General features: G+C 53.1%; 2 protein-coding genes across 2 annotated transcripts; one reads left to right on the forward strand and one right to left on the reverse strand.

Annotated features, from left to right (window-relative positions):
* Positions 1 to 1,283: 1,283 nt before the first annotated feature.
* On the reverse strand, positions 1,284 to 2,211 carry LOC144469331 (uncharacterized). The gene is made up of 4 exons (XM_078179477.1): positions 2,166 to 2,211; positions 2,066 to 2,109; positions 1,470 to 1,735; positions 1,284 to 1,392 (listed from the first exon to the last, which is right to left on the reverse strand). Exons 1-4 carry the CDS (start codon positions 2,209 to 2,211, stop codon positions 1,284 to 1,286), a joined length of 465 nt encoding a protein of 154 aa, XP_078035603.1.
* A 5,012-nt stretch (positions 2,212 to 7,223) lies between these two features.
* On the forward strand, positions 7,224 to 11,203 carry Conv (insulin like growth factor binding protein acid labile subunit convoluted). The gene is made up of 11 exons (XM_078178147.1): positions 7,224 to 7,479; positions 7,558 to 7,845; positions 7,921 to 8,158; positions 8,230 to 8,476; positions 8,541 to 8,795; positions 8,876 to 9,192; positions 9,272 to 9,569; positions 9,642 to 10,122; positions 10,197 to 10,463; positions 10,528 to 10,756; positions 10,867 to 11,203. Exons 1-11 carry the CDS (start codon positions 7,224 to 7,226, stop codon positions 11,201 to 11,203), a joined length of 3,213 nt encoding a protein of 1,070 aa, XP_078034273.1.
* The last annotated feature ends 1,932 nt before the right edge of the window (positions 11,204 to 13,135 follow it).

Genomic DNA, 13,135 nt, shown 5'->3' on the forward strand with positions numbered 1-13,135 from the left:
AGGGTTATAGCGCTCCCGTAGGATCGTAGTTGGTCTTTCTAGGATTAAGAGGAGACTGTAGATCGTTCCGCAGTCCGTCGACCGTTTCCGTCAGGCTGATGTTAAACAGCGAACGTTTATTGGGCTAGCTTTAATTTTCTTCCGAACGTGGCCGACGGCCGTCGCCGCTGCCATTGTCTCCCATCCTCTTCGCCGCTCGCAACTATCTCTTCGGCTATTCCGAGAAACTATTCTACGAAGCATGCGCAAGGAAGCAAGAAGATTGCGTTAAATTAGAACGATAGAAGTACCATGTTTTTTTAGCCTATGGCAGAACAGATAGCTGCGAGCGGCATCGTAGACATCTCTAGTTAGAAGCACGGACCACAGACACTCGATTACTAATTAGGAACGAACCGCTCGGGTCCTGTTCACTTCGTTCGTTCCTCTGGGGTTTCGCGACGCGGGTGACGGGTTACTAAGCTGTTTCATCATTACGCTATTCTCACTTTATCGATCTCTATATATACTCGATCCGCTCAATCATGCAAACCGGGCCCGGCCGCGGGCTCGGCACATTATAAAACACTTAGCTTGTAAGAACTGCGCGCTGGTTCTACGTTTACGAAAAATAAACGTCTGGGAATCCACGCACCCTCGTTCTCCCTACGCCACGAACAATTCCTTTGTACCTTTACTGCGCTAGATAAGGATCTCCCGAGATGCCGGGCGGCGTAATTGCCGGGGCTCGTACGGTTGGCAGTGTGTGTAAGAGAAAGAACCACCGGAGGAGAAGAGTGGGCCCACATTGAATTCTGGGGCCCGCAGCAATCGGAAACCGACGGGCCTCGAGGACCCGCAGGGCTCGCGAAGGTCAGGGCTCGGATAAAACCGAGATTACTCTCGTCCCGCGATCGGCTCCGGTTTTTACGGACCGGACGTCGTTGAAACGACGATGCCGGCATCGCGGGATCGTGCGTTGAACCCATTCAGAGCCCGAGAGTGTCGTCGAGATCCAAGTGATTTACGGAAATGGCGATTCGAGAATTCATTTACGAACGCGGAGAGGAAACATGCTCGCGAGGGCGATCGGCGCGTTAATATGTTTATTGGGTAGTTAAATCGTTGGCGTGTTCGAGGAGAGTAAAACAAAGAGCGAGGCTGGTTTTATTCCCGCGAGAATCGTGTTAACAAGCGCCGATACACGACGGGCTATTAATTCGCCGCGCGGTTCGAACCCAGCAAACTGGTTTCTTTATTCGTCCCTTTAGAGTACAGAGGCGGCTAATGGTACTTGACGCGTGTCACGATAGCAGGAGAGGCAGCACGGAGGGTATCTCCTCTCTCTCGTCCACCCTCGTGCCATTTTCCTCCGGTACTTCTATAGAGTATGGCAGCTCGTTCAGATAGAACCTGAAATAACGTACATTGTTCTTTAAACAGTGTAATAAAAAATTAGCTGTAAACTGCGATCGAAGAGATTGCGGTACCATTCGTCAGCGTGTTCACAGTCGATCGGCCCTTCGTCGGAACAAATTCTCTCCCTTTGATCGAACATCGTATTATTCGGACAAATCACCGGGATTCCTTCCTCCTCGTGATCGCAGACATGGAAGATCCGACAGTCGTAGTCCGGATCGGCGTACAAGCCGATCGGTTTGCCTTCGCAGGAGAATCGGAACGTCAGATTGCGGAAGAGATCGCGATCAAGAGACTCCTCCGACAACTCCTCGTACGTCTCCAATCGTTGTCGATCCTTAACAAATCGAAATATGTTGCAAGCAAGTACAGCTTTTACAGCTTCGATCTTAACCACTTAGCTGCGTATTTATAGTTAGAAGATAAATTTTGTTATACCTTTTATCAATTATACTGAGCGTAGTTTTCTTGGTAATTGTCATAGAATTATCCTAAAGCGTGCGAAAATTACGAATATATTACTATAAGCATTTTGACATAAATCGTAGGAGAAGTATATTTATTATAAGAGATAAAATTAGCATTTTGTTATGAAGTGTATACACGTCATACGCAGCTAACAGGTTAACAATATAACGTTATTAATATTAATAAGAATATTCTTTACCACGTAGCCCCGGGATGGTAATGCAACGACTGCGATCGACGTTCCTGCGAAGCAACCGTTGAGAGACGCTTCCAATAAGACTACCACAGTTTTCACTTACGGAGCAGAAGAATCCACTTGACCAGCATAGCGATGTTATCGCCCATCTTCCGAGATCGCGAGAGTCAGATCCTGTAGAACGGCTCTGTGCTCGGCTGATCCGGCAGCGATCCAACTGACAGTGTCGGTTCGTAAACCGCGCTGCTCCGGGAAGTTATCGGCCTTAATGACCGTGTAATTCCTCGTTGAGATCTAAACGATGTCTAACCGGCGCATCCGGTTGCTTCGTGAGACGCGGATCTTGGAAATTGTTTCACACTTTGAAACACACACTCTGAAGAATTTTATTTCGAGATGATACGCCCTCGAAGAATATAGTCGATCATCCCTGGCCCATCGGTCGTTGATAAAACGATCGAACCACCGGTCTGGATCCATTCGCCGACTATATCATCGATCGTACTCTCGGGTACCATTGTGTCAAGGTGCCGATAGATGTCACTGGCTGACGAACCGGCCAGGTAACTCTGACTTTCACCTGGCGAACCAATAGCGTCCGCCAGGTAACTTTCTTCTCGGAGAAGTGCGTTTCCGTATGGCAGCTCGAAAATGCTGGAAAGTCCCGTTGGAAGATGAAAAAAAATGAAATCGACGACCGCGATGGCTCGACGGAGGCTGGACGGAGCGCGGTGAAGGAGACGTCTCGACCCAATTATCCCCGAGGATAAATCGTGCCGTTTGGTTACGGCCCTGGGGAGCCGGGGCCAATGAAGCGCGACTTTAACGTCTCAGTCCCGCAGAAATGTTCCCGGCTCCGAGTTCGAGAGCCGCGTGTCCACGAAAGGACAGCGCGTATCAACTGCCAATGAGGGAGGCCACGCTCGGGTCCGCCTTTCTCTCTAGCCGCGAGCAGCGGCTCAGTTTTCACGGCAGCCTCATCCAGGAACCACTTGGCAGAATGTCTTGAAGCCGGGAGATGCGGTGAAACGTTCTCGTGCTGCGCGTTCTTCTTCTCCTCTTCTCCTCTTCTCTGTCGTCGTTGCCGGCGCGCGAGACCACGGAAAACACGGAGAACTGGTGCAACCACGGACGAATATGTGACCCGGGTGGACGAAGGTCGTCCGTAAAACCAAAGACTGTCATCGCGCATTCGGGACCGCTCCGTGGCCTAAGTGCAACAAGGTATTCCGCGAGACGATCTCCGTCGCGTTCTCGTTCCCCGTTTCATCTCCCAGCTGTCACGGTTCCGCTAATCGAGCTTCCAGCTTTTCCGTCCCGTATCGCAAACCGGAATCGTACTCCACGATAACTCGTCGAGGTCTCTCCGCGCGACGATCCCGAGAGGAATTGGAACAGGGAACGAGTTTATATCGTGCGTCACCGAACACGTGCTCCGCCGAGTGGTGATTTCAATGCGTGGATAAGACGCCGCGCTTAGGATTCTCCGGCCGTGATCGATGTTTCTTCGATTTTATCGCGCTTTATCGGCCGTTCTCGAGTCGCCTCGGCTCCCTTTCTCTTTCTAAACGTTCCCGGTTCGACGGAAAACTACAATGCAACGTGGAAATTTGAAAAATCCCACGGCGATAAAGAATCTGCGCGACGACACCGATTCCATAGAAAGTCGCTTTGCGGTTCGGCCGTAGGCTTTCATGCAAAATCGAATGATTTACATGCGCGCGGCGGAGTTGCCCGCGATCTTAATTGAGCTGAATTTATTCGAACGCATCGCGCCGTGTAATGCGTAATTTGTAAACGCGGGCGAAAAGCGTCGGACTCTCGGACGGCTCGAGCGGGAGAGGGTCGCACGGCGATCGATGCAAATCGGTTTCGTGAAACCCGATCGGAGTCGATTCGCTAGCCAGAAATAGCCGCGCGCATTTTTCCTAAAACTGCAACACCCGCGGGGCAGGGCGTCCGAAGGCCGCCGAGTGAAACGAAAATATCCTTGGGCTCGGTTGACGCACGGGGAAAAGAAACCGTAGGGAGCACAATCGCGATCTCGCAATTTTTCTTCTCCCCTCTCGGGCCGCGGATAGTTAGAATTGAACGGGACTCGGGTCTGAGCCAACAATTGACATTATTCTAGATCGTTCGAGCTTTCCCCTGCCGCGCTTCGCTCTTCTAATAACGTTAATTGCCGCGCGGAAAGTGGAGCGCGTTTTATTGTATTTTCTTCGCGCATCAATTATTCCTTCCGCGATCGCGGAACGGAAACCGGCTTTCTCACGGGGTCTCTCTCTCTCTCTCTCTTTCTCTCGCGAATCGCAATTATTCCCGCGGGGATCTCTTCGCGCCTTCTCCGATCGTCGATCCGAGGGGGCCGAACGATTTACTTTCGACCAGGATTTCTCCGACGCGTGGTCGCCGCCGATATCAAACGAGAAATACCGGGCGTCAAATGCTGCGTTACGTCAACGGAACCGGTGCAGGTCCGCTCTTTTTTTCGCGGTTTTTACGCGGCGGACAGGGCCCGCAGGGGATTCGGTTCATTGCCTGTCGCGGGCTCCTAAGGTCGACCGGCGAACAAGTGAAAGGAGTGTTTCTGTTCCGCGTGCGATATCGGCGCGGGTCGGAGCCGTTTCCACGAGGAAACCGTCCGGCTGGTTGCATCGGCGTTACAGCAGGAGCTTCCTTTTCAGTTTTCTGTAATCGCTTTCCAGCACATTTGTTTGCCGAGCAAATTGCGCAATCGGGCGCTCAAAAAATTCCTGCGAAGCTTCCTAGGAAACGGATCGGCCTCGCGCGGCACGCCTAAGCGACGTGTTTATGCCCGGCTGTCGTGCCGCGCTTATGTTACGGGTTGCATAAACACCGCGGGCGAAACTAGATCACCGGCGCGCTTTTCTCTTTGCCTTCTCGCTCGCTGAATTACTAGATTACTGGAGACGGTAATAAGCCGCGCGGCGATTCTAGTCGCAGGTCACTGGGCCTCGGCAATTTCGTCGGACGCTCGACCGCGTCGCTGCCAAATCGGTAGCCGTCCCCTGTCCGCGCTCCTCCGATCGCCTCTCTCTCTCTCTCTCTCTCTCTCTCTCCATCTCTCTTTCTCTTCTCTCGTCACGATTCTCGACTCATCGACCCGTTTAAACCGCGTCTCCTCAAGGCCGCCGCTCGGCGATCGCCTTCGCGCATCACCGATCCTCGAACCGAGAGAGAGAATCTCCAGAGACTCTTAATCATGGTCGCCGCTGGCCCACGCTCTGCCCCAAGCAAGTCCTCCTCCTCTCTGCCTCCGCCTTGCCCACGATCCTAACGGTCCGCCGCAAACTCTGCGACGTTTCTAGACCGCGAAAAGTTCCATATTCGTAGAAGAAACGCGATAAAAATCGTCTACCACGGAGATTTTGAATTTATTGCCGCTTCGTGACTCGGTAATCTCGTGTTAATCGCTCTGGAGCAAGCACCGTGCAGTCTGGCCACACTATTAACCAGCCTCCACTCTTGCCTAAGAAACGATGAAGATCTCCCGAAGAGTTACGGCTCTATTTTTAGTATCACGCGACGCCGTGATTCCCGGAGAAACCTCGAAGCCGGTAGGCAAAACGATCGCTTGGCGCGTTCGGGCAACGGCAAGGGAATCGCGTCGGGAAAGTGGACCGACGATCGACGAGCGATACTTTCGTTGTCGGGGGTTGGACGGTGCCGGTCGGTCGCGCATCGCCGTCGTAAAACCGATTGAGACAGCGTGGCGACCGATCGACGGGCGTCGACGGCTAACAGCCGGCCGCCGCGCATCGAGCCACCGTTTCGCGTTTTCCCTTCGGCGGAGCGGTTCGAACCGCGCCGCAATTATCCCGGGCTTTGATATTCCAATTACAGCTCTCTCTCGTTTCCGAGCACGGCGAACGGTTTCGTTTAGGCAAATCGAGGCAGACACGCAACAGTCCCGGGCCCGTTTCCATGGCTCAGCCGCGCGCGCGCCGCGTGGAACCCGCTAATCCCGAGGAAAGTATTTGCATTCGAGCGAGAATCGCGAGAGCCGTTCGTTTCACTTTCCGTCAGGCCGCCGGCAGAACGGCCGCCCGCCGGAGCGGCGTCAACAGTACAGTCTCGCTCGTTCCTCCGCTTCGATTCAGCCCGGTCTATCTATCGGGAATCATCGCGGGCCGATCATCGCGCGACGATCGCATCGCGGCGGGCCGATCTCGTCGGAACTCGAGCCCATCGGGTCACACACCTCGTACGATACTCAATCGAGGTAATTGTTCGGTCGGCGAACGGGCCGCCGATTTATCTTGCATCGCGGCGACCTCGCGGGTGGAATTGTCAGCCGGGATCGCGCCTCTCTCGGTGAAGAGATACGCGCGGGATAGCTTCTGCGAGCGCGGCAGCACGCGATACCTCGCGGACGTGTTCGTGGCCCGAGGAAGCGGCTGCAACGAGGTCATTCGTCTCTTTATGACTTTCTTTGTCTCTACCGCGGTGCGGTGCGTCCCTTGGCATCTCGTCCGGTCGTCTCGGACGATGGTCGTCGGTCCGCGAACGAATTAGTCGCGCCTCGCCGTCGGCGACGCGCCCACGAAATTCCCGTCTCATCTCCGGTGCGAGCGACCGCGCGGGGGTAGCCGAGCCGCCCCGGTTCTACGGATCGAGAGATATGTACCGCGCCTCGACGTCTCTGTCGCGTAGGCGTGGCCCGTGCCGAGTGGGCGTGGTCTATTGGCCCCCGAGTTCCACGGAGCAGCTCGGTAACGTCCCTCGAACTGTCCCCAATGTCTCGCGCGTGGAACGTCGACACCGAAAATCGTTCTCTCGATCCTCTCGGGTTTCGTAAGAGCCCGGTCACGGTTCCCAGGCGAGGAAATCGCGACCCGATCGATCCCGGGAATCTCGTTTCGAATCGGGGAAAATTTTAATTGCCCTATAGGCGCGTTATCGCGGCGCGGATCGGCGAGCGCGCCACCGCAGAAAACCCAACTTTCTCACGTTTCGCGCAAAATGGCGCGATTACAACAGGACCGGTGACTAATCAAATTTATACCGCACGGAGTAATTACCGTTGCCTGTTTTTCATCGCGGGTCAACAATCTCGCGCGAGCGCGCGCGCGCGCGCCCGCCGAACGGCGCGAGACGTTTAAACAGGAGCTCTGCGACCTCCATTGTGTCTGTCGCGCAGATGATACTACTTTTCCCGTTGCTGCTGTGGGCCGCGGTCCTGCCCGCCATGGGAGTGTACGTCCCGCCCGGGCCACGGTTCAGGTGTCCCAGGGAGACCAAGTACATTTACCCGTGCGTCTGCCTGAGAGGCAGCGACCGGGGCCTCTACGTTCGCTGCGAGAACACGAACCTGGCCAGCCTGAGCCTGGCCTTCTCGAACCTGGGCAACGAGGGAATGCCCATCGAGGAGCTCGTCCTGTACAAATGTAACATAGGTGAGTCCGTTCGGGCTCGAGAGCGTACGCTGCGCCGGGGTTCGCGAGTCAACTCTGATAACGTAATCGATTGAAAAGGTCGCTTCTACGGACCGGCTCTCTATCCGCTGGACGTCCGAGTGCTGAAGTTCATCGACACCTCGCTGAGGCTCATCGAGGAGCACAGCTTTCTCGGCGTGAACAGGACGCTCCAGGAGCTCTACATCGTGAACAGCACCCTGGAGAAATTCCCTCGAGAAGCGTTGCAGATCCTGGGCAATCTCAGTCTGCTCAACATCGCCGGCCATCGGATGTCTACCTTGCCCGTCGACGCGTTCGCCGAGAGCGCGGCGGCCGCAAAGATCGAGAAATTGGAGATTAGTAACGGTACTGATTTTCACCAATGGAAATCGTGGCGGTTTTTCTCCAGACTTTCTATTTCTCTTTTTCTACTTCCCGCAGGTAGTCTGACCTCGCTGCCTGTGGAAGCATTGACGCCTCTGAAGAAGCTGAAGAGGCTGGATCTGCACGGCAACGAGATCAAGGAGCTCAAGCGGAATCAGTTCAAGGGGTTGAGGGACACCGAGTACGTCGATCTGTCCCATAACTTGATCAACAAACTGGACAGCTCTCATTTGGCCGACTTGACCAAGATGGGCTGGTGCAATATGTCTCATAACGCGATTTCCGATCTAAAGAGGTATATATCGTAGCTCCTTCAAAGAATCGCCATTCCTCGTGTCGTCTCACTTTGGTTTTCCTGATCGCCAGGGGAACGTTCGCGAGGAACTCTCTCCTCAAAGTGCTCAACCTGAGCCACAATAAGATCAGGAAGCTCGACTCGAACACATTCCGTGGGATGCGTTTCTTGGCCAGACTGTTCCTGAGCGACAATCAGATCGACGACGTGGGTAGGGGAACCTTCGGCCCGGTCACCAGGATAGGGACCATCGACTTAGCTAGGAACTTCATCAAAAAGATCGACTTTCAGATGTTTAATCAGCTACAATTCGCCGAGGTACGATCTATTTGCTCGTAGAATTTATCATCGTGCATCGATCCCTAATTTTTCGAACTTCCAGTTGCTGGACGTCTCGGAGAACTTTGTCACAGTGATCGAGAAACTATCGTTCAAAGATCTTTATCTAGCAAAGGTCAATCTATCGCACAACGAGATCTCGAAGATAGAACCCGGAGCGTTCGAGAACTGCGTGAACCTGACCGTCTTGGACATGAGCCACAACAAGCTGGAGAACATCTCCAAGTACTCTTTCGATAGCTCGACTTATGCCACCGAGCTGCAGCTGAGTTACAATCAGTTCACCTCTCTGAACCAGGTATCGTTTCAATCGCGAGGACTCGTCGAGTCTCCGGTGACTAAGAAATTTGTAAGCGAGGGATGCTGATCGTTGCACAGGTGCCGCTGCACAACATGACAGGCTTGAAGGTTCTGAACGTCTCTCACAATCTGATCCACTCGGTGCCGCGGCAGACGTTCCCGAAGCTGTACGAGCTGCACACGATCGATCTATCGTACAACAACCTGTCGGAGATCCACAACGCGATCTTCCAGACCCTGTTCAGCCTTCGGTTCTTAAACCTGTCGCACAACTCGTTGGAAAAGATCAAACCGTCCATGTTTGGGCCGCTGCCGACGCTTCTGGACCTGGACATGAGCTACAATCAGTTGAACGACGTCGCCAGAGGCAGCTTGACCAGGCTGCCGAGCTGCAGGTGATCGACGGAATCAATGAAAACTCTCGATCCAAGTAATCTGTACACATTAACAATCGCGATCTACGGATTCCCCCAGGACATTGACGGTGAAGAACAACCGCCTAACAAAGATCTTCCAGCTGCCGATTTCCCTGGCGAGTTTGGACTTCTCGGAGAATTGGCTGGAGGAGATACCGACCACCGACGTTTGGCCTTCGATGAACGCTCTTCTGTCTCTGGACCTCTCGAAGAATCGGTTGGGGGACAATCTGAAGTACGGTAGCTTCGAGAACCTGCTCACCTTGCGGTCCCTCAATCTGCAATCGAACAACGTCACGAAACCGCCGTGGGAGGCGCTCAGCACGCTGAACAGTCTGCAATATCTTCATCTGCAGGTGGTAGATGCTAACGGAAAGCTTTCGAGTTATGTCGGAGATCGATGTGCTAAGCGTGGTTATCAATTTCAGGACAATCAGTTAACGGAGCTGGGAAAATCGGCGTTCGGACGCTTGCCGATCGTGTTCGAGCTGAATCTTGCCAGCAATCAGATTCGAAACGTGAGCGTTCGTGCGTTCGAGGGTTTGCTGCAGCTGCTCACGTTGAATCTGACAGGCAACAGGCTCGAGCGCATTCCGAACGGAGCTTTCCAAGGTCTCGTGTCTCTGAGAACGCTCGATCTTTCGCACAACAAGCTCGAGAGCCTGGACAACAGGACCCACGGTCTCCTGGACGACTGCTTGTCCCTCGAGAGGGTCAATCTCAGTCACAACAAGATCTCCTTCGTCACCAAGAAAACCTTCCCCCACGATCCTTGGATCCCTTACAGGCTAAAGGAGATAGATCTCTCGTACAACACAATGCCGGTCTTGACGTTCGAGCTAACCAGAGGAGCCAAGAAGGTTCAGATCCTCAACATCAGTCACAACAACATCAACGATATAAGAAGATGTAAGCGTAACGAGCCGAGAGTGCTCGCGGATAATTGGATCAGCGACTTTAATGGAACTGTTTTCGTATCGTAGACGTGATCGGGAATCTCACCGCGATCCAGACGCTGGATCTCTCTTACAACGATATCAACGACATCTCGTCCGAGCCCAACATCTTCGACCCACCTGCGAATCTGACTAATCTGTATCTGAGTCATAATCATCTGAGTCATATGCCCTTGGAGAAGATCCTGCCGCTGCCTAATTTGAAGGTGCTCGACGTGAGATCCAACGAGATAGGAGTGTTCGACGACGCGTATATGAAGATCATAAAGAACGGGACTAAATTGGAATATTCCGGTACTGCTGATCAGATTACGATGAGTATGTTAAAACGATCCGTATGATAATGTCCGATTTACAGGGAATCCTCTGCAATGCGACTGCTACGCCAGGCCCCTCAAGAGGTGGCTGAACACCCACACGGAAATCCCAGAAGAGTGGACCAACGTCACCTGCCAGAGTCCGAACTTCCTAATCGGTAAAACCATTTCTGAGATCACCGAGGATCTGATGGGCTGCGGCGACGGGGAGGTGAAAGAGTACCCTGAATATGACATCACGCCCGATGTAAAATACCGGGACATCGAATAGTGCGTATTAACAGGCTCTATAAGTGCTTAGAATATTCTTTGATTAGCATACTTTCGACAAGTCTAGGTCTATCTTGAGAAAACTCTTTGCTGACTCTTAAAATTTTCAGTAATGAAGACGACAAGAGCTGGAAGGCAACCTGGTACGTGACTTCGCGAGAGGACATCGGCGATTTCTACGTGGTGGTCCGCGAGACCGGAAGCAGCAAATCGGCCATCGAAAAGGACCTGGTCTACAGCGAGCGGTCCTTCAAGATCCAGGACCTGCAGGGCACCAGGACAAAGTACGAGCTCTGCGTTCTAGCTAGGGACTCCGAAGGGAACGTGAAGCACTTCCGAAGCTCGCAATGTCAGATCTTAACCCAGAGCGCGTTCGACTCGTCGACTAGGCTCACGGTTAGCATGTCTCTGATTCTAATCACCCTGTCCTTTGGCATTCTTGCGTGACCGGGGAAGAAACAAGCTCCGTTTCAATGGGGCGCCATGCGAATACGTCGAGTTTCGTGTGTCCCACGATTCACCGTGAAACAGCGATCCTAATCGATGGTCGCCGAGCGGGGATCGTGGCTTGTACATAGGCTGTATGGATACCAGTAGGAACAGCGAGGGCGTTGAACGTCGTGTATTTATTTTTGTAAAAATATATGTCCTCTAGCTCTTGGACTTGGTCTTTCAGACCGTTTGACTATCCTGTCCGGTCGAAAGAGAGAGAGAGAGAGAGTTGAATCAGCTCAGCTGCTTAGAAAGGCGAGCCACGCAGCTAGATAATACTATGGGACTCGAGAGACCCGAGATGAGGAAGAGACTAAATATGGCTCCGTGATAACAGATCTTTAGACACTCCTAGAAGGTTTTATAGCAAACAAGATTGCTGGCAACTATACCTCGCGGCCCGAGATTTTATCCTTTCTCCTGCAACGATATCACGGTTACAAAGACGCCATTTTGGCTACACCAAAGAGAACCACAATGGGTGCTAAAGAGCCCGTCGACATCTAGATTTGTCTATCATCGTGGAAAAGCAATTGAGATCATTGTATTCACAGCGATCATTTCTAAAGTGAAAATTATAACTCGAAGGATATTCAAAGCTTCCCAACAGAGAATAAATCTATGGTGATCGGTAGGATCGGAGAGTTGGAGGGAGCCGGAACGATTTCGAATCGTTAGGACGCGACGATTAACGGACAATTTGTTGTAATCACTCGACACGACTAATCCCACGAGCCTAATTCCCGGGTAGCTTGTTGTCCTGCCGTTAATAAAGGTGTTTCTCTCGAGGCCCGGCTGAAAAAGTTCTCAAGGAAGTCAGCGGACTCGCGAGGCGCGCGCACCTCAGATGATTTCATTATGCCGCGGCTTATAATTAGCATCCACGGTTATCCTTGGGGAAGAGGAACGGCCCAGGGGGGAGACGTTCTAATGAGACCGGAGCCCCGTGGAAGTTGTCGCTTCCGCAAAACGATCCGCGCCGATCTCCGAATTCGGCGATCGGTCCACACGCCGTGCGTTGTTCGAAAAACAGCCTCGGCTTCTGGGAACGTCTCGGCCGTCTCGACGAGGATCTCGAGACGAGTCGTCGGCGATTAACGGGACTCTGGATCGGTAAACGAGCGGCGTACGCGATCGTTATCGCCCCGACACAAACGGAAAAAACAATCGAGCACTAGACGGATCCCACTCCCGCGCGAATCCTAATCGGCCGATTCCCTTAGCCGCTCTTTCAGTTTATTTTTCTTCTTGCCGGGCGAGCTCCTGCACCTATGGCTTCGGAATTGGAAATGAGCGCCGGGAAAAAGGCAAATCCAGAGTGGCGAAATTACAGAGTCGACTCACGGTTTATCGTCGGGCTAATTGTAGAGCGAACGAGGCAATTAATGGATCCCGTCCCGATGCCGGGGGAATCGAACGAAGAGATTTCCTTCGGATCGTCCGGGGAAAGGATTTAAGACGCGGACGTGGCACAATAGCGGCCTAATTGACAAGTAAATCGGCCGAGGGTTCCAGATTGGGCCAGACAGGGATCCATCCTGGCTGCGCGAGGTATTAGTCGCGATCCGGTCGCGAGATAGGCGTGGATCCATCGGATAACGCGTTGCCGGAAACGTTGTTCCGTGCGATCGCTTTAATTATCGAATATTTGCGAGGCAGCCGCGGAGGGAAGCAGTCCAATTAGCCTCTAACCGCGTCGGTCGTTACCAGGCGAAACGATTTCTCGTCGCAAACGTAATCGGTATCGGTGGCTCGTTACGAAATCCCTGGACACTTTCACCTGGAGGGCCCCGACGGAGCCGTGTCTCTCGTCCGGGTACCGTACAGGCGTGCACGAGCGTGCACGAGCGTTCACGAACGGCCACGAAGAGGACGCCTGGCTGCGTT

The sequence above is a fragment of the Augochlora pura genome, chromosome 4 (assembly GCF_028453695.1).
Source record: "Augochlora pura isolate Apur16 chromosome 4, APUR_v2.2.1, whole genome shotgun sequence".
Classification (NCBI taxonomy): domain Eukaryota; kingdom Metazoa; phylum Arthropoda; class Insecta; order Hymenoptera; family Halictidae; genus Augochlora; species Augochlora pura.

Excerpts from the sequence above, each read along its gene's own strand:
- LOC144469331 (XM_078179477.1), bottom strand. The coding sequence starts at position 2,211 with ATGGGCGATAACATCGCTATGCTGGTCAAGTGGATTCTTCTGCTCC. Across the intron at positions 2,110-2,165 it reads CAAGTGGATTCTTCTGCTCC|GAACGTCGATCGCAGTCGTT; the intron begins GTAAGTGAAAAC and ends GTTGCTTCGCAG. Across the intron at positions 1,393-1,469 it reads TGTGAACACGCTGACGAATG|GTTCTATCTGAACGAGCTGC; the intron begins GTACCGCAATCT and ends ACGTTATTTCAG.
- Conv (XM_078178147.1), top strand. The coding sequence starts at position 7,224 with ATGATACTACTTTTCCCGTTGCTGCTGTGGGCCGCGGTCCTGCCCGCC. Across the intron at positions 8,796-8,875 it reads AGTTCACCTCTCTGAACCAG|GTGCCGCTGCACAACATGAC; the intron begins GTATCGTTTCAA and ends ATCGTTGCACAG. Across the intron at positions 9,570-9,641 it reads TGCAATATCTTCATCTGCAG|GACAATCAGTTAACGGAGCT; the intron begins GTGGTAGATGCT and ends TATCAATTTCAG.